General features: G+C 46.5%; 1 protein-coding gene across 6 annotated transcripts in view; it reads left to right on the top strand.

Annotated features, from left to right (window-relative positions):
* LOC128881619 (zinc transporter ZIP11) overlaps positions 1 to 18,078 on the top strand; it is a 68,641-nt gene extending 50,563 nt beyond the window's left edge. For 3 of the 6 annotated variants that reach the window (XM_054132866.1, XM_054132862.1, XM_054132864.1), the window contains one exon: positions 831 to 1,766. In XM_054132866.1, the coding sequence (XP_053988841.1) occupies positions 831 to 1,062 (232 nt within the window). In that variant the 3' untranslated portion in view covers positions 1,063 to 1,766. Of the gene's footprint in view, positions 1 to 830; positions 1,767 to 14,708; positions 14,738 to 14,927 lie in introns of those variants that run through there. The other 3 variants (XR_008458124.1, XR_008458123.1, XM_054132863.1) reach the window with 3 other exon arrangements.
* The last annotated feature ends 7,040 nt before the right edge of the window (positions 18,079 to 25,118 follow it).

Here is a 25,118-nt window from a genome sequence, read left to right as displayed (position 1 = left end):
CTAACGAACTAAATAATTTTAATCAAATAATTTCCACCTTATTCATTGTCAAGCAAAATTATAGTCTACGCGTCTCCGTCAATAGTTTATCCATCGATAACATACATACATTCGAGCACGCTACGCGATAAGTGTCATTTTCCTGTCCCATTAGAAAATATTCAAACGATGCAGATATGCAATAACACGACGCAACGAAGCCTGGAGAGGCCACAACAGTCGTACAGTGTCGTGCCCCTTTAACAAAATCATCAATTAAATACTCTCACGTTAGCGACAGTATTCGATTTGTTTCTAGAATATCTGTTTCTCTCAGTGCGCCCGTTTCTCCCGTTGCCATACGCGCATTGAAAAGAGATAGCGACACATGCGTGAGCGGCACCGATGACGGAGAAAGAGAGCTGGCTCGGTAATGAATGGATTAAACAACGTGACGTCACAGGATGGATTATATAAACGGCGGCGCGCGTGACATCGAACGTAGGAAGGAAGTTCGCTTCCTTTCGTACCTAGAAGGTATTCGTCCGTTCGTACGTTCGCATAATGCACGCGCGTATGCATAGGCGCGCGTACACGCAGGCGATTTCGTTGCCCCGAGAGGGGTCGTTCATTTAAAAGCGGACGAGCTCGGTTAGAATCCCAATGACGGCGAGACAGTGCCGCCCCTTTTAAAGCTTCCCTTTAGTCGACGCTACCGACGAGCCTCTCTCTCCCCCTCCCCCTCTCTGCTTCTCTAACCCCCTCCATCGAATCAATTTTTACCTGAACGCTTTGATCGCGGGTGCACCATAAACGCACGCCACTACGATTGCATTTTCTTTTTGTTGCAGATCGATCGACCCCGACGTCACGGTCGCCGCAGTTTCCCTGGGTGGCTGCAAGACAACCTCGAGAGCTTGCACGGGTGAGACGTTTCGGTTTGAAGTGAACGGGGAGGGTGAGACGCCGAGCGACACCGGGATTTTGTGCACGAGGCAAAGCACACAGTGGAAATTGAATGGGAGGGGTCCTGCTCGATGCTTCCACGGGAAATACTTGAGGATTCTTTTGGGAAATTATTGAGTTTTTTGGGGGTGGTAGGGGAGAGGTTTGTTAGGGTGTTCTGTAGAGAATGGAGATCGTAGATCTTCTATCTGATCGTAGAAGAGGATCGCTAGATTGATGAACGAAAACTGACCGCTTAGCCACATAATTATTAGAAGAAGTCTCAGGTCAATGTTTATAAACACGATACGCGTTATACGATGCTCGAATTTTATTCCATATTTTATTGTACAATATTGTGTCGCACAATACAGAGCATGCTTCACCCTGTACGCCTAGATTTCGCGTTGGCAAGCCGCGACAAGGCGCTTCTGGTCGAGCAGACGCGTGCCAGGAGAAGCAAGATATGGTATGCCTTCTCGAAACTCTGTCCTGACCGCGTCCAAGCTCGCCCCCGGGTATATTTTTGTATCGCTCTGCATCTATTTGACCGGTGCATCGTAGGATCGTAGTCAGACGAGACTGAACGACCCAGTTCTCGCGAGCCTTGGACGACGGAAAGATCTGGGCACGTGTTTAATAGCAATAGGACTGACGTGATTAGCTATCGATCAAAATTTTTGTATAAAAATTTCCATAATTTACGATCAAAATACGTTCTAGATTGAAAAAGAAATAAAATATCAAAGTGAGACAACATATTTGTATGTCAGAATCAAATTGTAGACGTAGATTGCTTGTACGTATTCCGATTAAAGCAAAACAAAATCGTCCCTCGAAAGGTTAATGATATTTTTATTTCAAATTTGTTGAATGTTATTTCTGGTTACTGAAGAAGTGTATCGATTCGTTATCATCGCCATCGCTAATAATGTTTACCGATCGGGACGTTGGGTCTCGGCGCTCGTTCGTTTTTCACTCCGAGGTCCTCTCGCGCGGTTATTAGCGTGTAGTCTGGGAGCCGTCTGCGGGTCGACGTCCGCCGCGCAGAAATAGAAGCGCCGCGACGCTCGTTACATTCCGTCACCTACGATCCGCGCTGACCATCCCCGAGGCGAACGGACCCCTCGCTCGCGGTGACCGATTCGCCGTTTTCCGAGACGGTCGTGCACGCGTGCTGGATTTAAAACGGTCACGCGCCCCGCGTGCAGTTTTAGTCAGCCGAGATGCGGGCGCGCATCGATCATCCGCGACTCTGCTTCCGGTGCGGGGACCGTCTCGTTCGTCTCGAAATGCGCGCGTTGACTTTTCGACAAGAGCATAACTTATGTTTTATTCTTCCGTGTGGATGTCTGATCGGATAAAAAAGAAGACGAGAGGGATAACTTGATACGAGTATGCAGGACGTGTACAGACAGGGTGTGTTGTAAATCGTGGGATAACCGACAATGGGGTGAAAAGACGATTCCAAGTGTTAAAAGTAAAGAACAAGTATTAAAAAATAAAATTTTCTAGGAAGAAGCTTAGTTTCCAAGAAAATCGAGTTTAAAGATTGCTATAGTACTTTCTCTGGATGATTCCACGAATAAAAGTTCAACGAACGATACCGTCTCAACTTATCCAGCATCGACAGTCACCTAACGCTAACAATGTATGCACGTTTTAGCGGTTGGTAAACACGAAGCAATCGTGATAGCCCGACTGACAGCAACAGCCTAACATCAGACGAAACAGACGGTACGATTGACGGCGAAATGTAAACATTCCCGTTGTTCATCGACACTAATATGCCAACGGAAGCAACAGTGTAGAGTTTGTAGCGAGTCCATTAAGTGGAAAAATGGTGTACTCGTTTGAGATGAATGTTTTCATTCGAGTTTCTTGAAAAGTAGACTACCTGCAAACAAATTTCCAAAATAAGTGTAATCGCTTTCTTTCTGCATGGAGAAATATTTTATTAAATTAAATTAAAAAATACAAAAATACAAAAATTCTAGAGCAGCAAATCTTGTCAACCACGAGCAACCCTCGTTATAAAGGTTACTCGCTGCTCCACCCCTACGAATTTTGTAACAAAATTTAATTTGCGTATTCTCAAAGGTGCACATATTCTTAAATTTAAAAAAACGAAAAATTCGATTTTTGTTGTCAAAATAGAAAGCCCCTTAAAATTCACGAAACATCGCGAAGACACGTCGCATTTTCGACGGGTATCCCCACGTGCGAAGCGTCGCGATTACGACGAGGCTGCTTAACGGTCACCCTCTTAACTCAAAGGGCAGGTGCGTGGTCCGGTTTACAAGGGAAAAGGGCAGCTGCTCGTCTTAGACGGTGTTCAGAAGGAAGGGGAAGGAAGGCGAAGAGCGTAGAAGGAAGGGATGCGGTTCGCTGCTAAGGTAAACGATATAATGGGGACGTAACAGTGGGTCCTTTTCAGAGGCAGATGTCCTGCTCGAGACACGTGCCCATCCCGGGCCCCCTTTTCTCGGAGGGTGCCCACGGTCCTCCTTTCTTCGACGCGATTAGACGGGACAGAGAAAGAGAGAGAGAGGGAACGCGAACGCGAGCTTGGAAACTCCCGAAATCCCTCACGGCGTCCTCCTGGTCTCTTCTTCGTTTCTCTGTTTCCCCGTCTCCCTCCCTCGTGCGCTTCCGTCTTTTCTTTCTCCCTTCCGTTTTGTTTTCCTCCTTTCTTCGGCTCCCGTGCCTTTTTTCTCTCGCCTGGAGGAAAGGGGGCCCGACTCCAGCTGCTGGTCTCGTTATAGCGGATCGCGCACCGGTGTAACGACGAAACGAAACCGTCTATTGTGACGAGGGCAAGCAAAACTCGTCTAGCGAGACCGCGCGTCGACCTTTCCCCGATATCCGACCAACGAGGACGAGGAAGACGCCTCGATTCGCGCACGGGTCGCGCGCGATATGCGACGACGTGTTTCCGCGGCGATGAAACGACGAGTGCCTCGGAGTGGCCTGGAAAGAGAATCGAAAGTTTGCGAAGCCGGTTTTGCCCGGGTCGGCGCGCGAGTTCGATGAATCGAAGATAGACGACGGAGAGGCAAATTCTTTCAAACGGTCGACGCACGCTCACGCGCGAGCACACGGTTGAAAGGTGCATTCAGCATTTCGTGGAAGCCGTTGCGTCTTCGTCCGCCGCGCTTTTGCTCGCTCGCTCGCTCGCTCCTCGAGCGCATTGAGGCTGCGCTCGTTGTCTGAGAGCCGCTGCTTGCGCGCCCGTGCGACTTTTTGAGTCGCTTTGGTCCCACGCTGAGAGCCCACGAACGGCTCTACGTGCACGCGTGTATTGTTAGCCAGAATGCACTGAATCGACATGAAATTTATATTTTTCTTTTTTTATTAGATTTTGACGGTGGGAGAGGTGTCTATTTGAAAGTCAAGGTTTCTGAATCTATTAGGCGTTGGGAATAAGTTGCGCAAATTTGCTAGGTGTTGCATTCTTTTTTTTAATAATTAGATTTCTATCTCCTCCAATTTCAAACATTTTTAGTGTGTTGTTAAGGAGGTATTCTACTCTACAGCGTCCATCTTCAAGTATTCCTTTGATCGATGTTTCTTTACACTCATAAAGAATTTTTGTACGAGGTCGTTTAAATAAATCTTAAAGAAATATTTAAATTTGTGTGGGCCTCTAATATTGCCACTCGCTAGATAGCCTTTCCGGACAGCTCTGTATACCGAGCACTCGAACGCTTTCAATATCGATGGAAAAATAAGAATTGGCTTCAAGTTGAAATCCTGGATTCGAGTTACCTGCAATCGCGTATCAAACAGAGCATATTGTCGATCGATGATAGTACATCAGAGTGAGGACGAGGAGCGTACCGCTTTATTATTGCTCGGGGAGCGCCAGACGATCGGCGGTCGTCTCGTAAAAACGGAACGGTAGCTGCTGATGCTATTACTGCTCGGCAAATCCGTGCCAAGGTCTCGCTTTCCGTTTTATTCTCGGATCTAGATATGCCGCCACGTGCTTCTCCGCGATTTTTCCATGTTTTCATCGGATTTTGCTAGCGTGTCTGGAATCGATCGCCAGCCTCGCCCCGAAACGCTTTCTCCGTCGAACAGGCTGATAAGATTCGACAGAATTTGTGCCTGAAACTAGCTTTCTAGAAAAATATGCACATTGTTAAGTAATTGTTAAAAACATCGAGCACCAAGTCTCCTTGTCTGAGAACCCCTGGGCTCGCTCCGATTCTTCTGGAAGTTCCTTCGACCCGAATGCAGTGACCCGTGCTTAACGATCGCGAGCATCGATGATCGATCTTCGCGAGTACCGTCAGTCGCGAACGCGGAACGCCTGGCTCCGCTCTACGAGGATTTCTCTCTCGAGCAGTTCTCTCCTCGTATCTCAAATACGTTTTTCCATCCCCCGATTCCGTTCCATTGGACAGTCATCACGTGGATTCTCTGCAAGTGTCTCGACTTCCAACGAGACGCTAAGAAACGTCGACAAGAAACGAGATCTCCGAGGCTCGAGTTCGATCGACATTGACTCGCAAAACCGCGGAATTCTGGATCGCGCGGTGAATCCGTCGCAAATAAAAGCAAACGTCGGGGTTTGTTTTTTCGTTTCCCCACGGAGCTGCGAATGGAAAAGCGGCCGTGGACGATTTGCGATTCAAGGTGACACCGATAAGTCGCGCGCGAAAACGAAACGAGGAAACGCCGCGCGCTGAACATGAATCGGAGCTAATCCATTATGAAGCGGAGAGCCCTCTCTCTCTCGTGAATCGTAACGCGTCGAGATTGACAATGACATAACGCACACGACGCCAACCGTCCTCCATTATTCATCGGGATTATCGATGAATTATCATATTATAATGGCGACGTCGGTATTCGTAGCCTTGAAACGGTGACTGCTCGGCTCGCTACCTTGATCGACGGATACGTCGCTACTTCTTAAGTTGGCCTCGAAGACGATGGCAGAAATGGTAACTGATCGATGAATTCTCTTGAAAATCGACGATGAAGGATGGACGGACGCTTTGGTCGAGCTTTTAACAAGTTTGATGGGCAGGAAGGGATTCTCGGGTTCGATAGGTCTTAGTAAGTAGATTTAGATTCCCTACGATGGGTTTACTATTATTTTTACTTGATTTTGTCACGAAGAGAAAACAATATCACTAAACCCAAAGAATCAGTGCTCAAGTAAAAATAATAAATACCATAGATGTTGGCTTCGTGTCGATGACTATCGCATGGTAGAGCTACTTGCCGTTGAGTGACGTTAAATGATGGGCCTGCCCACTGTTGGAGGTTAGCACTTTCTTAAAATATCGCAGCAATGCAGTTAGCTTCATTGACTGCTTCCCTTCGCCAAGTATTTCTCTGTAGGACGCTATATCGTTTGATAACGTTTTGTTCAATGTAGAACTTCCTTCGAAAACAGTGCGGGTCAAAACCATCATGATATAACGTTGGAATTGCACTGTCCAATCTCCGCCGTCCAAAGGCTACCCAAACTATTTAGGGTCACAGCATAAATTCAGGTGTTTCGAGTGCGGCAGGGGAATCTCGGTGGTAGGAAGTTTGCCGAGTATTCGGTCGGATAGCGTTGATCTGGTTGGTCCGTAGTCTTACAAGTGTACTCGAGGAGCGCAACGAGCGGTCGATCAGTCACGGGATAATAATGAGACGCTGCGATCCGACAGGAGACTCGACCGATGGTACCAACCGCAGCCGACCCGCTGCTTCTTGGCATTCCACGGCTACGTACGCGTTTGGTATTCCACGCGGTGTTCGCACGATGATACTCATGGCGTACTTCCACGACACTCGAGGAGACCGATTGACGGCTCGAGACCGTCGTCGCGAGCCTTCTACCAGCGATCGTGCCGGAATGCGTTCCCGTAGGGTAAAGCGCAAGGAAAAGGGACGCGGGAAAAAGAGACGTCTTCGAATAACTTTGCCCTCTCACTCAACAGCGTTTATTCAAGGTATTTGCACAGATTCTTCGCTTCGAGACAGTTCGGTTTGAGACGACAGACAAGGATACATTTAACAGGTGTCTACAGTCGTTGAAATTTTGCGTTGACTCGCGAAATTGGTCGAATGTAGCTTGTTATCACCGACGGTACCGATTTCTTTTGTCGAAGAAGATACTCTGTTTCAACATCCCGACTATAGCATACTTTTTGTATTATACACTTAACCCTTTGGATGCTACGGGTGGCTGTAGTCCATCGTTGAAACAAGCAGTGTTTTGCAAGCATTTCTGAAATCATTCGTCTAACAGAGAATCTGTCACCCATATTAGTGGGTGCAGGAAAATATAGTTCAAGAGATGTTGAACTTACGCGATCAATCTCATTACTCATTCACAGCCGCTGACGTATGCCTACGTCAATTTTAAATCCGTAACCGGTTACCGCTGATGTAAATGCACGTCATCTTTAAATTTGTAGGTAGCTGTCGCTGACGTAGCTCTACGTCATTGTGTATTTATATTTCGAACGAGGAGTGGTTACCGGAATGATAGTGTAAATAGAATCACGAGGAAGTAGGCTACAGATTCTCATTCATGCAATGCACCATTTGCACTGCAGGAGTGTGCAATAAGAAATAGAAAAAAATAGCGATCCTAACCCAACGCAAAGGGTTAATTCGCTTTTCGGCAGAATCAAATTTGACCCAGGATGGTCGCAACGCCTCAGCGTGGGCGTCGATCTATTAACGCAATGTTCCAGCGCGAAAAGAAGCTGCAGAAGTCGGCGTCGGTGTTCGTAGGCTGTAAATTAACGAGTCGCGAGCGTAACAACGCGTCGATGCTAACAGTAGGCCGCTGGTTGTCGGGTTGTCTCCCACGGCAGGGCCGCGCGTCGACCGCATTCCACTCGCGCGGACCCTTTCCACCGTCACCGGTGCCCTGGGTGATCGACCCTAATCGCCAAATTCGATCTCGAAATCATCGTCGCCTCGTTTTCACGCGTCTCATTTAGAAAAAGAATTTTTACGAGCCCTCCAGTCGCATCTTTGGTCCCCTGTGAAACAGTCTTGGGAATTGTCAAGGGGTCTGTAATGCAGTGCAGGAACTTTTTATGGATCGAAACTGTCGAATTGACAGCTAGGAAATTGGTAACGCACTGGTGGAACCCGAAGATGGTCTCGAAGACGCCGACAATAGCTGGTGGTGATAGTATTATTAGTAGTAGCGGTATAGTAGTCGAAGAGACACGAGAGCGAGGCGGTAGTAGCTGGTGAAGCCGATAGGTGGAACACGATGGTGATTCGGTGAGCAGCGGGTCGGCTCCCTAGAGATACCGAAGGGTAAAGAAGAGGAGGACGAAGAAGAAGACGAAGAAGAAGAAGAAGAAGAAGAAGAGAACGAGAAGGTGGAGGAGACTGGTCAGGAGGTGAGGAGGCAAGAGTAAAGTCGGAGACTGGACTCGTACCTGCATTCCATTCCCACTGGCCGCGTAGGTCCTTGTATAGGTGGTCGTCGTCCTCTTCCTCCTCTTCCTCCTCTTCCTCCTCTGCTTCGGCTCCCTCCCCCTCTTCCACGGGAAACTTCTCGCTCCTCTTCGTCTTCGTCTACTTCGTCTTCGTTCTCTTCCTCTTCTGTTGGTTCGTTCGGTTGCTCGTCGGCCGTATCGGGTCCTCCTTACACGATGAAGACGTCCCTGCGAGCGTTCCGCGAAACTCTACGAAATCTACCACGAAATCGCGCGTGTGTCCCCTTCTTCACCCTTTCTTTCCCATGGACCCCCCTCCAGCGAGGTTGGTTTCTCGCCTTGGCTGATATCGCACCGGAGACCATTTTCAGCGATTTAGCTTCATTCAGTCCGATGGAAGAAGGTTAACGCAAGTTACGTCCACGTTGCCGAACAGTATCTAGCCTTTCGAGTTAGTTTTTAGGACCGCTGATCTGGCTACTTGGCTAATGCTCTCTCCATCTTGGTTTCTCGCAGTATATAAGGGGGCCAGTGAGCTCCAACAGACTCTTAATAGGGATGCCAGGGAATGATGAAGGGCAAAGTAAGCAAGAACTAAACGAATATAAAGAACGACCCAATGCAAGACTGCTACGTTACGTGTTGCAGTTGAGTTTTGCGACTTCGCACCCTTGCAAATAAGACTCACTCTTCCTAATGCTCGCCATGTTTCGTTATCCTCTATCAGAGTGTCGTATCCGCGTTGACTATACATTAACATTATAATTCCATTCTCCGTGTTAGCCAATCGCGGCGAGCCATCGAGCCACCCCTTTTTACTCTATTCGAAAAACTTCCAGCGCTCTGTCCCGTTTCCGCAGGCTCCGGTCCCCAGCCTCGATGGTCCTACTTTTTCGCAAAGCCCCACTGCTTGGCTACTCTCTTCCCCCCTCCGTTCGTCCCGCTTCCCACCGATCCCAATAGGCAGAGCATGCTTCAACTTCGTCTTCGTCTTCGTCTTTGTCTCCCCTCGCCGCGTTCCTCTTCAGTTGCCAACCGGATCGTGGACTCCACGAGAGTTCTTCGGCCGAGATCGCTCGTACCGGCCTAAAACGCGTAGACACCACGCTTTTCACCGTGGATCCCGCGAAAGGAGGTCGTGGTGGATACAAAGCGCGAGTTCCTGAAGGTGGGGCGACGATACCAGCGTGGAAACGTTAGCCAGAGGTCAGTTGGTCGTCCCCTTGGACACGCAAACGCGCAAAAATGTCCCCGCGGGGCGTTGTTGCGTCGTCGCGAACGTCGGACCGCGACGACGGACGAATATAAACCCGACGAGTTATTCCAGAGCCGCGATCCTCTTAATTAGAACAATTAGCCCGTCCAAGAATAGAAGGATGACGCGTTACGTGCTCGCGCGAGGGCTGTGAACGCGTCGACCAGCTAGCCGGTGTTGCACCATTGGGCTCCAGGGCATGGAATCACTCGTTTTGTTTAGTTCTTACATTTTGTTAGATTGGTAACGTGAGAAAATACGAGGACAGGATGGATTGATTAGTATAACAAACACCGGTTCTCCCCGATTGTTCCCTTTAACCGTTACACATGTAAACAAAAATGGGAATCTATTCATATACTAATCTTCAACTACAGCATTTGATATAAAGTCAGCTCTAGTTTAATACAATTTAGTTTGTAAAAGAGAAACGAATAAAATATAAACAGAAAAATGTCGGGTTGAGAGTGTTAAATCAAGGCTTGGTTGCACGTGTCCGCGCCTCAGACGTCATCCATTCAATCATTTTTATCGACGTCTATCGCTCACGCGTTTCGATAGCGTCGCGAAACGTGTTAACCATCCGGTACGCGATTCCTCGCACCTGCGATCGAGACCTCGAATTCGAAAGTTTTCGCGCGTCCGTGTCGGAGGATCGACGTTATCGGGTGGCGATTTTACGCGTGCCCGGCGAGCGCAAAAGCGTGGATCGGTCGGCGAACTTGAAAGCGGCCCCGAATGAAGGATCCGCGAAAGCAGGAGCAACGACCACGCGAAAGGAAGGCTGGTTCTGCGAGCATTACGTGACAATATGCTCCTGTTGATGTGGCAAAACTGCCGATGCGAACCAGCTAGCCGTTCGTAGAAAGTTCACCGACCTCTGCCAACGCTGCGGCTCACTCTTTTCCTTCCGCGACTTTCGGTGGCCACGTTTCGTGCGTTCTCTGTGATCGTGGTGTTGGCTGGCAAACTATGCAGCGTGTAGGATAAGTAATCTAGATTTTATTGTACTAGAATTGTCACTTATAGGAAATATAATACCACGAGGCAATGGTGAACAAGCGAGGTTGGACACTAATTGCTTGACTTCGTTTAACCCATCGGATACTGCGGACACTTATAAGGGTTCGGTCGATGAGTGAACTGCGTGTACGTCGGACTGTATACAAAAGTTAACGTTTAAAACACTTGTGTTCTACAAGTTTACGCTTTTACGTGGAACTTTATTGCAATGCAGAGGTCAGTTTAGGTTTAGTATCGAAAAGACTCGACACTTTCGGATATCGTTACTACTTCCCAAGTGCAAGACTCTGATCAATATCCAATCCGTACATGAACACTGCAGCATTGTTTCTAGAATGAGCCAGCGCTGCTCGAGTTCGGTAGCGTTCGCCAGAAACTCTCGAAACGCTTTTCGCTGGAAGCGGACGTGTCGCGAATTTTGCCAGATTGCGGTGAACAGACCCTGATCGTTAGGTCCGGCTGGGTGGTGGCCTATTTTCGCCTAGTTCGCGACGGGTCACGAACCAGGAGGAAAAGGAGAGAAGAACCCAGTCGCGACTCGTTCCGTTCCGTTCCGTTCCGTTCCGTTCCGTTCCGTGACACTTTTCGAACTTCTTACGGTTCTTTCGGTCGACGCGCGTAGTTATTCACAGCGCAACCTCGCGACTTCCCCCTCGCCCCCCACCCTCGTCCACCGTCCTCCTGGTACCATCACGGTAATATTTTGCTCGTTCTGTGCGTCTCCGTCGCTTCTGTTCCTCGACGTGCTGGCTTCTCGCTCGCTCAATTACTCACTCTGTCGGTATGGCTGGGGAGAGAAGCGAATTCCAAGAGTGGCAGCCTTGTCAAGGTGTTCCTCGCGATCGGTCTTGCATGGAAAAGATCCGTCCTTCTTACACGGCTCGATTGCTCGTGATCGGATCCGCAACGATCGAGAGAGGAGGGATCGATCCGTGGAAAGAGAAAAAAGCGCGACACGACGCGAGTTTCTCCGCGATGTTACGTAATCGAACCGTTGTTCCGTTCGATATTTTTCGACCTGTCCAAACGTGTGTCATTCTTGATGATTGTTCCATTGAATAGAATTTCCCTGGTCCCAGGTAGGTCTCAGGAAGACCGAAACTGATGGACTTTAGACGTTTTGTGGAGATTCTAGGACGACTGGGATCGTTGGCAATTTCTTTTGATGGAATGAATTAGTGGGAAATTTCTACGAAATCTCAAGGCGACAACAATCTTTCGGAAACAAAAGAAAGACCAATTTCTATTAACTTTCTGAAACATGTCCCCTTAAAAAACTCGCCAACTGAGCGAAAGCTCGGTTCGATCCCGGTACAAAGGGAGACAAAAATAATATCGTGAATCACGAGTAAGCTCTAACGAGACCCAGATAATCCCTGGAGTCTTTTTGCTCGGGTATTCGTACAGCGCGGCGTATCGAGGCTCTAAAAACGAGATCCGTACACGCAGCACAGCGAAGCGTGTACGTAAACGTTTGCACGAGTGTGCGGCTCCGTCCACGTCCACATGAGAGATTCTCTGGAGGGGTCTGTCACGCGTACAAATAGCTGACCTCGCTTCGTCGCCTCTATCAATGGCTCGACGCTGGTCTGCTGAATGACTTTTACGCCTCTTCCTCCTCTTACTACGCCCTGTCTTGTCGCGAGGCTAGCCTCCGCCCGGTTTCTTCGAATCCTCTTATTTCGTCGCTGGAAATCCAAAATCGATTCCTTGGAGACACTTGTGGTATGCTTTCTTTTCTCCTGAGAAAATCGAAATAAATAGAGAAATTGACATTGTGGTATACTTGATTCTATAGAGCGTCGATACTAATCTGCTACAATAATTTTCAGCCTCGTGTCTCGAGTCTCGAAGATCGACGTGTCGATAAAGAAGAACCTCGATTCGAGAATCGTGTAGGCAAGGTAGATCTTTATTTTACCCTCGCATGGTGAACTTATCGTAGGTTGATAACTGTTACCGACTCTACTTATCTACCGTAGGTAACTCTTTATGGTATCGGCTGTTGGTAAACGCATATCAACGCTACTGACCCTGTCAAACCAGTCGATAACGCGACTCCCTGCAATTAAAGAGCTTCCACAAGGCGATTGTATCCTCTGCCAGCCGTATCAAAGATTCCAAACAAGTCTGTTTTTCACTACTCAGTTTTTGTACCACTTCTCCGCGGCGCGATTAAAGTTTCCGTTTGACGATAAGCGACATCCAAAGGATCCTGACTCACCGAGGCTCATCATCGCCAAACGTTAACGATACGCTGATCTTGGCTCGTTAATTTTTACGATCGCTGGGACGAGGAGCACCGCGTGTCGCGGTTAATTAGATAAAACTAGTGGCCCGATTCTCGGAAGGTTTCGATACGCGTAATCAGCGGAGAGAATCCATTCCGCGTGTCGTTACCGTATCACCGAACGTCGTATATCTTTTTTAATCTGCGTTGGTCCTCGACTCGCGGATAGAAGAGACAGTGACGCTGGTCACAGCGAATTCTTCGTGATCGCTCCATCTTTTTCGAGGCACTTTCCATCGATCGTCGACGCTCTCGTGATCGTCGAAGGCTCGTCTTCTTAGTCTCGACTGCTTCCATGGAATCGCAACGGGGTCGCAGGGTCGCGACGTATCTTTATCAGGGCTTCGTGTAACCGTCAGCGCGTTATCGGCCGGACCGATAGCGCACGTGCAAAATAGTATACGTCGACCGATCCTCACGTTCCGTGGTTGTTACTTACCGTGGACTCGCGAAAAGACTCGACTCTACTCGGATCCATGCGATTCCTCCGCTCGATCGCGACGGCCTCGTTATTAATGAGCCGCGGTATCGCGGGCTCTGACGCTCATCAGCGTATCGTCGTGGAAAAATAAGGGTGGTCTTTGGTCTGCTATGGCCACAGTTATTTTTGACAGGAAAACCTAATGGGTTCGAATAGTTTCCATGTTAGGGTTAATAATAATCGTAATGCGTTACTTGAAAAATAATCCTAATAATTTTAGGATACATTGTGCGCATCGATTGTAACGTTTCAAATAGCTTCGTAAGGTTCTTCCGGCGGAGACGATGAAAACCTCCCAGGTCGATCCGTCGATCGAGGATCGATGATCGTTTAAATAACGACGATCATCGTTCCATGCATTCCATCGGGTCACGGTGATCCGCCGCGGTGTTGGAGCTGCTCAACGCACGATGTGGCAGAAGTCTGAAAGAGTGGCCAAAACTAGAAGAAAGGTTTTTCGGCAATTCAGATTATAAATTTAGTATAAAAATTGGAAAATTAAAACGTTAGACATTGTATGGTAGGCTTGGATAGAAATATACAGAGCATAAAGCTTCATAGAAATATAATGCGCATGATTTATGTGCAGACAGTCGAGTACCACGTTATGTTTGACAATGTTTCATTTTGCTAATTGTATTCTCTTCGTTTTGGCCACCTTCGAAGCTTTCGCAACGGACGAAACGTTTCCCGACGGACGCTTGCCATGGCAGCCTCTTCTTGAGATCAGACAGATCTCGAGGATGTTACGAAAGCCTAGGGACCAGGTCACGCATCCCTGTATCGAGAATTTCGTCGTCTGGCACGCGTCTGCTCGTTTATTTTCGAATGTTCGCCGAATATTATACGCGCAGTGAGTCACCACCAAAATCGTATATCACGCATCCGTAATGGATGGCGGTACGCAAAAGTAAAACTCGAGATGCAATAAATTTGCAACTATTTTGAACGAAACAAACTTAGTGGGAACTTTGAAGCAGTGCCGATACTTTGGGTACAAGGTGTCGAGTGAAGTGCTGGGAGAGATCAGGATTTCAACACCAATTCCACAGAGCTTTTGGGGATCTAGGAAAATTAATTCTGAAGATGAGGTGTCAGAGAAAACAAAAATACAATTTTACAGAAATAAAATTGTTTACATTTTTACGAGTACTATTCTGGTAGCCAACGTGTAAAAAGTAGGGATGCTGAAGGTTTAGGAAGGGCTCATTTATATTTACGCTTAAAACTTCTGGATAGCTTGTGTATTTATTATCCAATGGTATAAATAGACAAGAATCGCGTTGAACATTGGTTAACCGATCTTTCGACATCTGATTGCAGGTTTCGCTGGAACCTACGCCGGGGTGCAGGTAGCTAAGACGAAACTGGTTTTCACAATGATTTGACAGATAGATTTGATTCTGAGATCATTGTGAAAGCTGATTTTGTTTGGAGATCGCCGGGGACGCTGACCATAAGTTTAAGATTAGATTTATGTATTAATGCAATGATAATTATGGTTAATATTTCTGCACATTGACTAGCTTTATCTTTTCGTAGGCATATAAAGAACAAATAAAATTTCATTCGTATTGGACAAGAATAGTAGCAGTTGTTGGCAACTCGCAAACTTGTACGCTTTGAATGTGAATAGCGGTACTTTTAAAGGATATTTCGAGCTCATCGCAGGATCATATGACAGTCTATCGTAGAGAAATAGAATTACAGTATTTGTAATGTGTTAGACGTTTTGTAGAAGTGTAATTATTTTTCTTTAATTTGAATAATACTACAACTTTGTGCTGTATTTATTTCGCATAAATAAATCTGTACTCTGTTTACCTTATTATATTCCCACTATTATTCCTATTTAGACTTACATGTATTATTTATTTTTAGGAACTCGTACGACAATCACAAATCCATCCCTTCGAACTCTATATTAATAATTCACTTCCTAATTCGCCGCAGCAAAGATGATAGCGAGAAGAACGGTAATGAACGTTCCATTAAAATCGAGATTAATAGTGTTTGAAGAGAAAGTGGTCTACCTATCTCCACTTTACCTTACGGTCGAGTAGGATGGTCTTCTTCTCGAATGTTGTGGAATAATCATACGCGGATCGTCGGGTCGCGAACCCAGGGAACCTTCTCTCCACGCGATTTCCCGTTCACCGTCGCGGTGTGTGTAATTGTTGACGGATAAATAAATCGGTCGCACAAAGGCTCCTCTGTCCAGCGACCGTTGCGCGACCCAGCACGCGCCACGAAATTTATGATTCGACTAACATAGAGAAGGAGAGAGATATAAAGAGACAGTTGGCCGATGATGGTCTGGCAAAACAAAGTCATCGACACGCTAGGACCTTGCACTGTCGCAATTTGGGAATAGTATGTCCAAAAACGTCGAGAGAGAGAGAGAGAGAGCGCTACTTTTGAGGGGACATCAAAGAGACATGTGAATTATTGGCTACCTACTATCAATACTACAATATCTTTTTAAATCAGTTCCCTATTTCTTACATCTATACTTAGTACCTAAATATTGTTGGACCTTCGTATCGCGAGTCTGATAGAACTGCAAAATTCAAAGTGGCTACCACTCTCCCCCCAAGAGCGTACAGAGGCGGATTCCGGAGCGGGGTGCGCGCCGATTAAGTATCTGGAGCGCGAACGAGCGATGCGGTTTTTTGTCGGAATTTCCGGTAGTGATTTATCAAACGGGAAAGATCGTATCTAACGGCGGGGAGCAGCCTGCCGGCAAGAAACGACTGCTCGTGGCCAGAGGGAACTAAGAAGCAGAGGAAGACGAAGAAGACGTAGAAGAAGAAGCCGTGGTTGAGGACGATGCGCTCGCGAGTGTTGGAGCAAGCGATCTCGCGCGAAGAAGCTCTACGTCGCTATGCCAGCGAGTTATCCAGTATCCACGCTCGAGCGCTATCAAGTGTCAAACGAACCGAACGTAAGAAAAACCAAACGGTCTGCCACGGAGTCGCAGCCATGAAACTTTGAGAGAACGCAGCCGAACAAGAGAGAAACTCTAGATGGTATCCGTGACCGCGTCGAGGATGCGCGCCACTTTCGGGGCCCTCTTCTTGCGTCACGCTCCTGACAGCTCGGAGAAACGCGGACGAGTGTCCTCGAGAAGTCGAGGAACCACGATCCTTTTTCCAAACCTTTTCTCCCAAAGAGTTCGTTTCTGGGTATACGCGATCTCGAGGAGATACCTCGAGAATTCCACGAACTTTCTTCTAATTGGTCCTTTTCGTTTTCAGATTCGCGAGAGTTCTGACCAACACCTGTAACTGCTCTTCTGAGCTGGAGATGGTGCTTTCGACAGCTGAGAGAAGAATTAGGGAAGTTGAAGGGACGTCGGAGAACTGTGGATCGAGCTGTGCAGTCGACCGATAAAATTTTTCCTAATACGGGCCATTCTTACTATTCTCATTACAAGAATATCATTATGTTACAAGTCGTACGTTACTGTTAAAAAAATGTTCCCCTTCTGTAAGCACAAAAACGACAATTTAAGTCATAAATTCATTGTCATCAAGTCAAGTTTGGTAGTTTAGCGCTAAGGAGCAACAATGTTCATCGAAGACGCAGTACACTTTCAAATAATCAACGTGTGTTTGTATTTAAATAACTGATTTTTTAGACCAGCAGAACCGCGCCATAAGAGCTAACGAGTTCCAAATATGGTCTTTTTTTGTATATGTATACTGGTTCAGGGTGCACGGGCACGCTTCGGGTCACCGCAGTCGCTCGTAAAAAGACAAACGACTTGTTTCGTCTAATAGCTCAAAACACCACCGCAGCTCGTTGCCACCATCACCATTGGACCCTCCATAATAAATTTTCTTACGGTCCTGTCAAAATAAAGGCACGAGAGAAGGAATAAACTGGGTCCTCAGCTTACGAGTTCGATACTAAAATTCTAAAATGCAGAATGGCGAACCCAATATGGTCAACTTGCTACAATGGTATTAGATTTGCATGAGAATTTGTTTATAAGAATCTTTGGGCCTCAGAATTCGAATCTGATGTCAGACTTCCAAAATTCATCATTTACAGTTTCAGCGTATCTTGTTTGCAACATCTTTTCTTACTATCTTGCAGGACAGATGGAAATATAAATACACATAGTACATACGTCTTTCTATTTGATCGCTTAAATAGGGTTAGTAGATTTTTAGGTGAGTGAAAGTTCGAGTAATTTTTTACTTGAAAAAGATACGGTAGGCAAAAGTAAGCTCGAAAACCCTCTGGCCTATTGGTTTGAAATTCGAGAAGGAAACGTGTGTCGAGTCGAGTCCCAATTTGCCAAGGGATTTTTACGAGGCATCACCGGAGACGAAGAGAAATGCGGTAGCCAGGTTACGAATCTGGAATTGAAATTTGAGCAACAATGCGGTGACCTAATTACACGATGGGAGAATCGAGTACAAGCTGTTTTGTAACGAATAAAATATGCGTATGTGTTTTTTATTCCTTTCCTCATAATGCATACAAATCATAACACGAAACGAGGGCTTTGATTCGTTAGTATTTTTGAGAAATAATTCAAGTCAATGGCTAATCGATACATTGTCTCTGGTAATACAACAACCTAAGTATATTTTTTCTAAAAATCATTGAAAACTAGGATAGCAACAAATAATCTTTGATTATCCATCGCTAATCCTCCACATCTTTAAATTTCCACGCGTATTTACTTAGAGACCTAACCAAGGTCTCTCTTTCCAGAAAAAAAAAGCATAAAACGACTCGGGGCACAAGCATGATCGTAAAGCGGTCGATTCTATACCGAAAAATAAATAATTCAGAGGCGCCAAAGAAGCGTATTTCGAAAACTGGCTAGCCACTCGACGAGCATCGAATCGAGTTTCCCCCGTTATCGGCTCCCAAAACGCTCCGCATCGAAAGTGAAACCTTTACGAGCTGGAACGTTAAGCGACCTCGTAAAAACGTCTGGGCCGCGATTTTCTGGGAAACTCGTAAATTCTCCTGGACCACTTGTAACCCTCTCGGCCGTTTACCTCGCGCACAGCTATTCTCCGCGTGAGATCGGATCCTTTCCTGAAATCGGATTCTCGACGCTTTCCCTCTTTCCATCGCTGTCAATCTACGACCAATTGATAGTCCCGGTAATTTATAATATCGAGATGTCTTTGACGGACCGTCGTTTCTAGTCGCTATCTCTCAGTTTCTCTTCCACTCGATCGCGGAATGCTGAAAAATTGATTTGGTAACGTCAAACCTATCATTTAATTTAGACAAACTTCTGAAAGGGTCAGATACAATTTCCATTTAAAAATACAGACTGAATATCCACTAAATCCCCATAAATCTCTGAAGCTCTCTGAGAAGCCAGAGGATTCAGAATCGCCATAGAACAAAATGCGTGGCCTCTTCCGCGTTCAGCGATCGCGAGTACCCGCGAGGAGCGTAGTCCTCGTAAATCTCCTTGTGGAGCGGCCACCCGCGCTCGCCACGACCGAGCAACGACGAAGACCGTCCACGGGGCGAGGAGGAACGATCAGACGCCGAAGAGAGGAGAGGCGAGAGCGAAGCCTCGAGGCGGGGACTTTTTGCTCGGCACACATGTGGCCAGCGGCGATTCGGGCCCTGATAAAAGCTCGGCCACGCTGCTCGCGGTTCGCTGGACGAGGGACAGAGCTAGATCGAAACGATGGTTGGACAGGGAGAGAAGAGAAACGCGGCCGGACCTCGCAGCTCTCCGACAAGTTGAGCGAATCGCGTGTGCGATGGAGCGCACATCCGCGCGCCAACGAAAGAACGAGACCGAGAGGAGGCTCGGAGGAGCGTGTGCCTCGAACACGTTGTGCACGTGCAGCCGCTGCCACCAAAGAAATCATTCTTTCTCTCGCTCGGGACGCGCGGACTCCTCAGCCACGCGCTATCGAATCATCAACCCCTTTACGAACAACGCAACCCTCTCGTGAGAAATTCTCGAGGGTGCTTCGAGACTTTGATTCGGCATTATCGAATGGCAGACATAGATAATGGAATATTAGGAGAAAAGATGAATGAATCATGAATTTGGCCAACAGATGGGGAAAAGTCTACTCGAGTCCACCACTAAAGAACCTTGCTCCGTTTCGCGAGAGTTACCGTGATCATGGTTGTTTACGATCGCGTAACCGCGAAGGAAAGGGCCCAGGGGGCGCGGGGGGACCAAAGCGTTCTCTATCGGAAGTTGCAATGAAAAATCGCCACGATAACACTGGAACACAATAAACTCCGCCCCCGTACTCCGATCTGAGACCGACTGAGACTAATTGCGGTTCCGATTACAATGTCCTCGGCTATTATTGTAATTTGCAACTGGATATCGTTGCCCCGCGCTCGCTCGTTCCACGGAGTCTCCCTGACGTTTAGGCTAAGAGTGGCTTCGATCGTTTCGAAAAAATATTTGCTCGTTTAATGGTTCTGTTTGTACTTAAAAATTTAAGAATTTAAGTAGAAGTATTTCGTAGGTTCCAGGCAATTGCATTTCGTGGAAGTAAGGGGAAAGGCTGTTCTAGAAGCTGAATAAAAAGTATCGGTGACTTTCTTTCGCTGAGATATCGATCGTTGTCATTGATAGTGGATATTTATGCAGACTTACGGTACATACAAGAATTGAATTTAAACATGAACTTGTTCTACTTTGGAAATGTTATAATATGAACTTTACTTTAGAGCTACTTAGAGCTCAGACGATTACGCAACTTGGCGCGTTCGTAGCCGCGGAATCTTAAACAGATCAATTAAAACCAGCTTGTGTTTTCAATTACTACAAGTAATTTAAAACTTCTAAATCTACATGGGAAGATTATTAGAGTGCTTCCGTTGTTCTCCATCTCGTGGAGAAATGACATTTCGCGAATCGATTTATTTTCTCTTTCCCGTCATACCAACGCGCCGGACCGAATGGTATTTTAATCGTTCGATAACAAAGGGTTATTCCCTGTTCGTCAACCGCGCCAGTCGAGACGAACGCGTCGCGTGAAGTGCGGCTTGACAAGTCCCAGAAGGCCCCTGGCATCCATTTCTCTCGAACGTATCCCTCCTGACTCTCCTCGTCGTTTTCCCCCTTTGTGTCAAGTGTCGATCCTTCGTCACCGTAACGGATCCTTGTCGACGTGAAAAGGAGTCCTAGCACGTGGAATTCTACTCCCGCAACCTTCTTCTTTCGTGCTCGTAATTGATGCGTTATGGAGTGCATGCATTTAATTAATATGTGCGCCGATTAATGCGTTTGGTCGTTTTCGTGTAAACAGAATTACCATTATGTAATCAAGAAAGAATTCTTATTATTGTAAGCTTATTTAATGCCCGAATGTCCAAATTTGTACGACGTTCAATCCCCTGTTCAAGTAGCGAGATCATCGACTCGTCACGGTATAAAGATCGGACGGAATCGTTCCAAGTGTCAGACCAATTTCCCCTTTCGGCGAAACTGAAACGGTTTCAACGACTCCGTCGATACTTTTCCCTCGTCCCCGTCCCTCTGCCCCTGCGGCTCTTAATTGCCAGCGTCGGGTAAAGATAATTGGCATTTGGCAGCGAGTGATCCGCGATACGAGGCCGCCGGTAGCTACTTCTCGGAAAGAATCCCTCTGTTTGTACGTTTTTCGTCTTGAATTTGCGCCGACGTCGTCGTCTCGTTTCGTCCAACGGCGATCGCAGATACGCGAAGAGACGCCGTCTGAAAGACGACCATGCCTTTCTTTTCTTCATTGCCAAAGAACCGTCTCCTTCTTATCCTTCGCCTTTCCACCAAGGCCTCGATCATTTCCTTCCTGCCCACAGCGTTTGTATCGCTCGAACGCAATAAACCCTTCTCGCGCGAGATAAGAGCGTCGCGGCGCGAGCCTTCGTCGCGGCGTTTTAATTAGCGTTGACGATGGAATTTTCTCCTCTGGACGTTCTCGCTGCATTTTTCCATTTCTATTCCGACTAACTTCGAAACAAGTTGAGCGTGACAGCAGTAAATTTAACAGAATCTTGTATACACATGTGCTGACAAACGTGCCAAATTTCAAAAGCTCGCGTCAGTCACTTTAACTGCAAAAACTTTTCAAGCCAACAAAAATAAATGATTACCCTCCTAAGGGTTAATAACTGCGAAACTCCGTATCTCCGCGCGCCTAAAAATAGCGTCGAGGAACGAGAAGAAACCGAAGGTACGAGGGGAGCCATGTCAAAATCGATTAAAAGTTTCTTGGTGTCGATCTGCCTATCCCGTTCCGATAGTTTATCGATATCTGTCGCGTAATTACCATGGTAACGGGACGATAAACCGCTACTCGTGTTTGACTTGCTATTCACCGTCGAGGCATTGAGGTTGCTGGGGTCTCGGGTCTCGGGTCCTCGTCGTCTATGGGTATGCATCCTCGGTGAAATTCACACGTGCCCATCTCCGCGGTGTGTACTATTTGATTAGATTTCACGCGCGTAACGTGCCTACGTCCATTTCCCTCGATCTCACGATCGAACGACGAACTCGATGGTAAACAGGAGGGCTCGAGCGTTCTCCACTTTTTTCCTGTTTTTCCTTTTTTGGTTAACACGAAGGGTTAGGTGTGCTATGCCAGGCATTAAATCGAATTAATAACGGGGAACTGTACAATAACGACGTATATATATATATATATAATCGCGAGCGTTTCGACGAACCAGTTAGAGAAACTTTTAAATGTGCTAATTGCTACGCTAATTAGGGACGCGATTACGTAACGGTGATAAGTAGTCGGATGGCTTCGCGTTATCTGTCGTGCATTTAGGAGGATGAGATCAACGATGAGTCGATTTAAATGCGACTGATTGGGAACGTTTATCGTTAAATAATATTAATTATATACGCTTCTTTTTGGAGCTTATTATTAAAATACAAACGTGAGATCGAATTAGGGAATCGCGAGTTTATTCTCGGACAACGAAACGAAAGGAAGCGGATGCTTTCTCGTTTCGAGATTAGGGTGAATGTATCCCGATGCCTCACGTGGCTCGCGTCGAGATTCCAATGAATGGATAGCAAAGAAAATGTAACGCATAGCCGACCGATAATATTACAATCAGGACAGCTGTAAGGGGGTTTACAACTCTTTGTGCCCCGTGGCGCGAGGCACCTACATACTGAATGCCCGAACTGTCGAAATTTATCGATCCTATCTGCTCCCCCCCATGGCCAAATATTGACATCGTACACAGAAATCTAGGAGGACAACAACACGTCAACGTACTCCGATTTCCGAACGTTTCTAGACCCCTAAACGAAGGAAATAAAAGAGGACCTCTGCCCGCTTTAACCAGAATTTCAATTTCTTTTCCCAAGTAATTTAATTAGTGTATTGTAACGCCATTTTCGTAAGAGAGGTGACACTGAAAAAGGGACCTTAAAGAAGAAAAAATAAAGTTACGTCATTTTGAAATGGCTGATATTTGGTATAGCCCTCGGACCAATAGGAACATTTCGGATACACCAGTTTCCTTAAAGAAGTATACTCAGGCTCTGAACTGTCAGGGTTCCTTCCTGTCGCAGTGACCTCCTGACCTCCGAAATTACAAATTCCTCGAAGCTCATCCCTCTTGACACGAGAGAAACAATCGTCGCCCGCCTCCACAAAAGATTCCATTGAGGAGGACGCGAGTTGTTCGCCTTATCTGGCGGCGGTTTTCAGACGCACCTTTTATCGTGGCCGATTTTCAAGATCCTTCCGCGAACCGACGACGAAAATTTCGAAATCCTCGTCGCGGCCGCGTCCCGGATACGAATTCACGGGACAAAGAGGCATATTCAGTTATAAATTATCGCGAGCTTCGCGATATAATTAATTTCCTTTCCTCGTGCGCCCGTCGCCTAATCATCGACAAGCTCTTAAGATTAACCCTCGCGATGCTCAGGGAGAGGGTACTCCACGACCGCCATATTACTATTTTAAGAATTACTGAAACTACAATTTTGTTTATTCTTTATCGTAACCTATCGTTTCTTTGCGCGCTCTATTGGTCACGTACTTCCTCTCTCTCTCTCTCTCTCTCGCATTTCTCCCTACTATTCAATCTAGGGGAGCGAAGGAATATGATTTCTACTCTCTTTTAAGAAATCATTCCACGAGCAGCCTTTATCGAAATCTTGACTGACGCGGAGGATGTGGAAAAAATGACTAGACAGCTGCGGAACGATACGTTCGCGACGGAAAGGCTGACTCTCGTCAACTTTTCCCTTTTTATTTCCTTCGTGCACGATTAAAAAAAATTCACTGCCGTTCGACGATGAAAATATGGTTCATCGAGATGACGGCATCGGTTATTTTTATACGCAACGCTCGCGTAATTCGTCGAGCACTTTTCTTACGAGGAAGTGGACGAATTCGAGTCGGAGTAAACACGAGGGATTTTTATTGGACGACTTCGTGATCCTCGAATCGTGAGTAAAAGTTGTAAAGTGGCTCCGTAATACTGACATGGTATTTCTTAAATTAGGAATTTATCTAAGTAACTAAAGCATACGAATACCTGACAAGAAACTACATCCATCAAGATTAGAATATCTTTGCGACCGCGTAAATTAATATCGCGCGGAATGAGACCATGTATGTCGAAGGATCGATGTGTATAAGTATGGTGAGGCTTCGAATGTCGTTTTATAAATAAAATCCTTCGGAGGTCAGTTGTAAACATTCGCGAAACGCTCAACGTCAGCGCGCTACTCGAAAAGTTTGCGAAAATTCGGCCTGTTTATAGAGCGGACTCGGTAAAGAAAACGCTGCGATCGATCTCGTTCCAAGCGACTATCTAAATTGTTTATCGGAGGCCAGCTCGGTGCATTTCACGGCGCGAGCTGAACGCTCGAACGCTGAAAAATGTGTACACGATTAAGAATAACAGTCCAACACGTGCTGGCGCGCGACGGAGAAAGAGACGGAGGCCCTTCCTTTTCTATGCCTTTTTAATCTCGAGATGCGGGTAAGTGGCATAAAAGTCGCGACATATTCCCACGTCCCTCGTCGGTCGGATTTCGATAAGCATGTTTGCTCTTGGAAACCTAGAATAGTCCATTCGCGGTCCTCCTATTTTGCTTGCTGGTACCGTTCAAAGCGAACTGCTCAAATATTTGAAGCGTCTCTCCCTCTACTCTCGGCAGTTTTATTATGCAATCGTGGTCGACCGGAAACGTACAGATCTCTCTGTAATCTCTTTTGCGACTCCAAAGTACTTGTGCTTAGGCTAACCAATGACACATATATGTACAAAAAACATACATTGTCAATTGGGAATATATCCTATTTGTCTAATTACATTGTACTACGCTATAACTATTTCAATAAAATCCAATCAAATAAAAATCAAGCGTATTTAGTAAAAAGATACACCTTCCAAATCCAAATTCGATATCCTACATACTACTCAGGCTCTCAAAGTCTCACAGATAGCTCAAGGAGGCTGGGGATGGGACAAGCTGTCTGAGGATGGCTCTAGCTGTCAGACCCCCAGGCTCTGATCGTAGGAGATCATGATACGCGAAGAGGTGGCACGAAAGAAATCCGGTACGTATCAACTAACACCTCTTAACGCCTTCTAACATATTTTAACATCTCCTAATAACTCATGAAGAAATTTTCCCTTTAATTCCCCTTCATTTCCTGGCACATTTCCCTTTAATTTCCCTCCATTTCCTCGTATATTTCCCTTTAATTTCTCTCCATTACCTTACACATTTCCCTTTAATATTACTCCATT

Source organism: Hylaeus volcanicus, chromosome 8 (assembly GCF_026283585.1).
Source record: "Hylaeus volcanicus isolate JK05 chromosome 8, UHH_iyHylVolc1.0_haploid, whole genome shotgun sequence".
In the NCBI taxonomy this organism is placed as follows: domain Eukaryota; kingdom Metazoa; phylum Arthropoda; class Insecta; order Hymenoptera; family Colletidae; genus Hylaeus; species Hylaeus volcanicus.
This window is presented reverse-complemented; position numbering and strand designations above follow the sequence as displayed.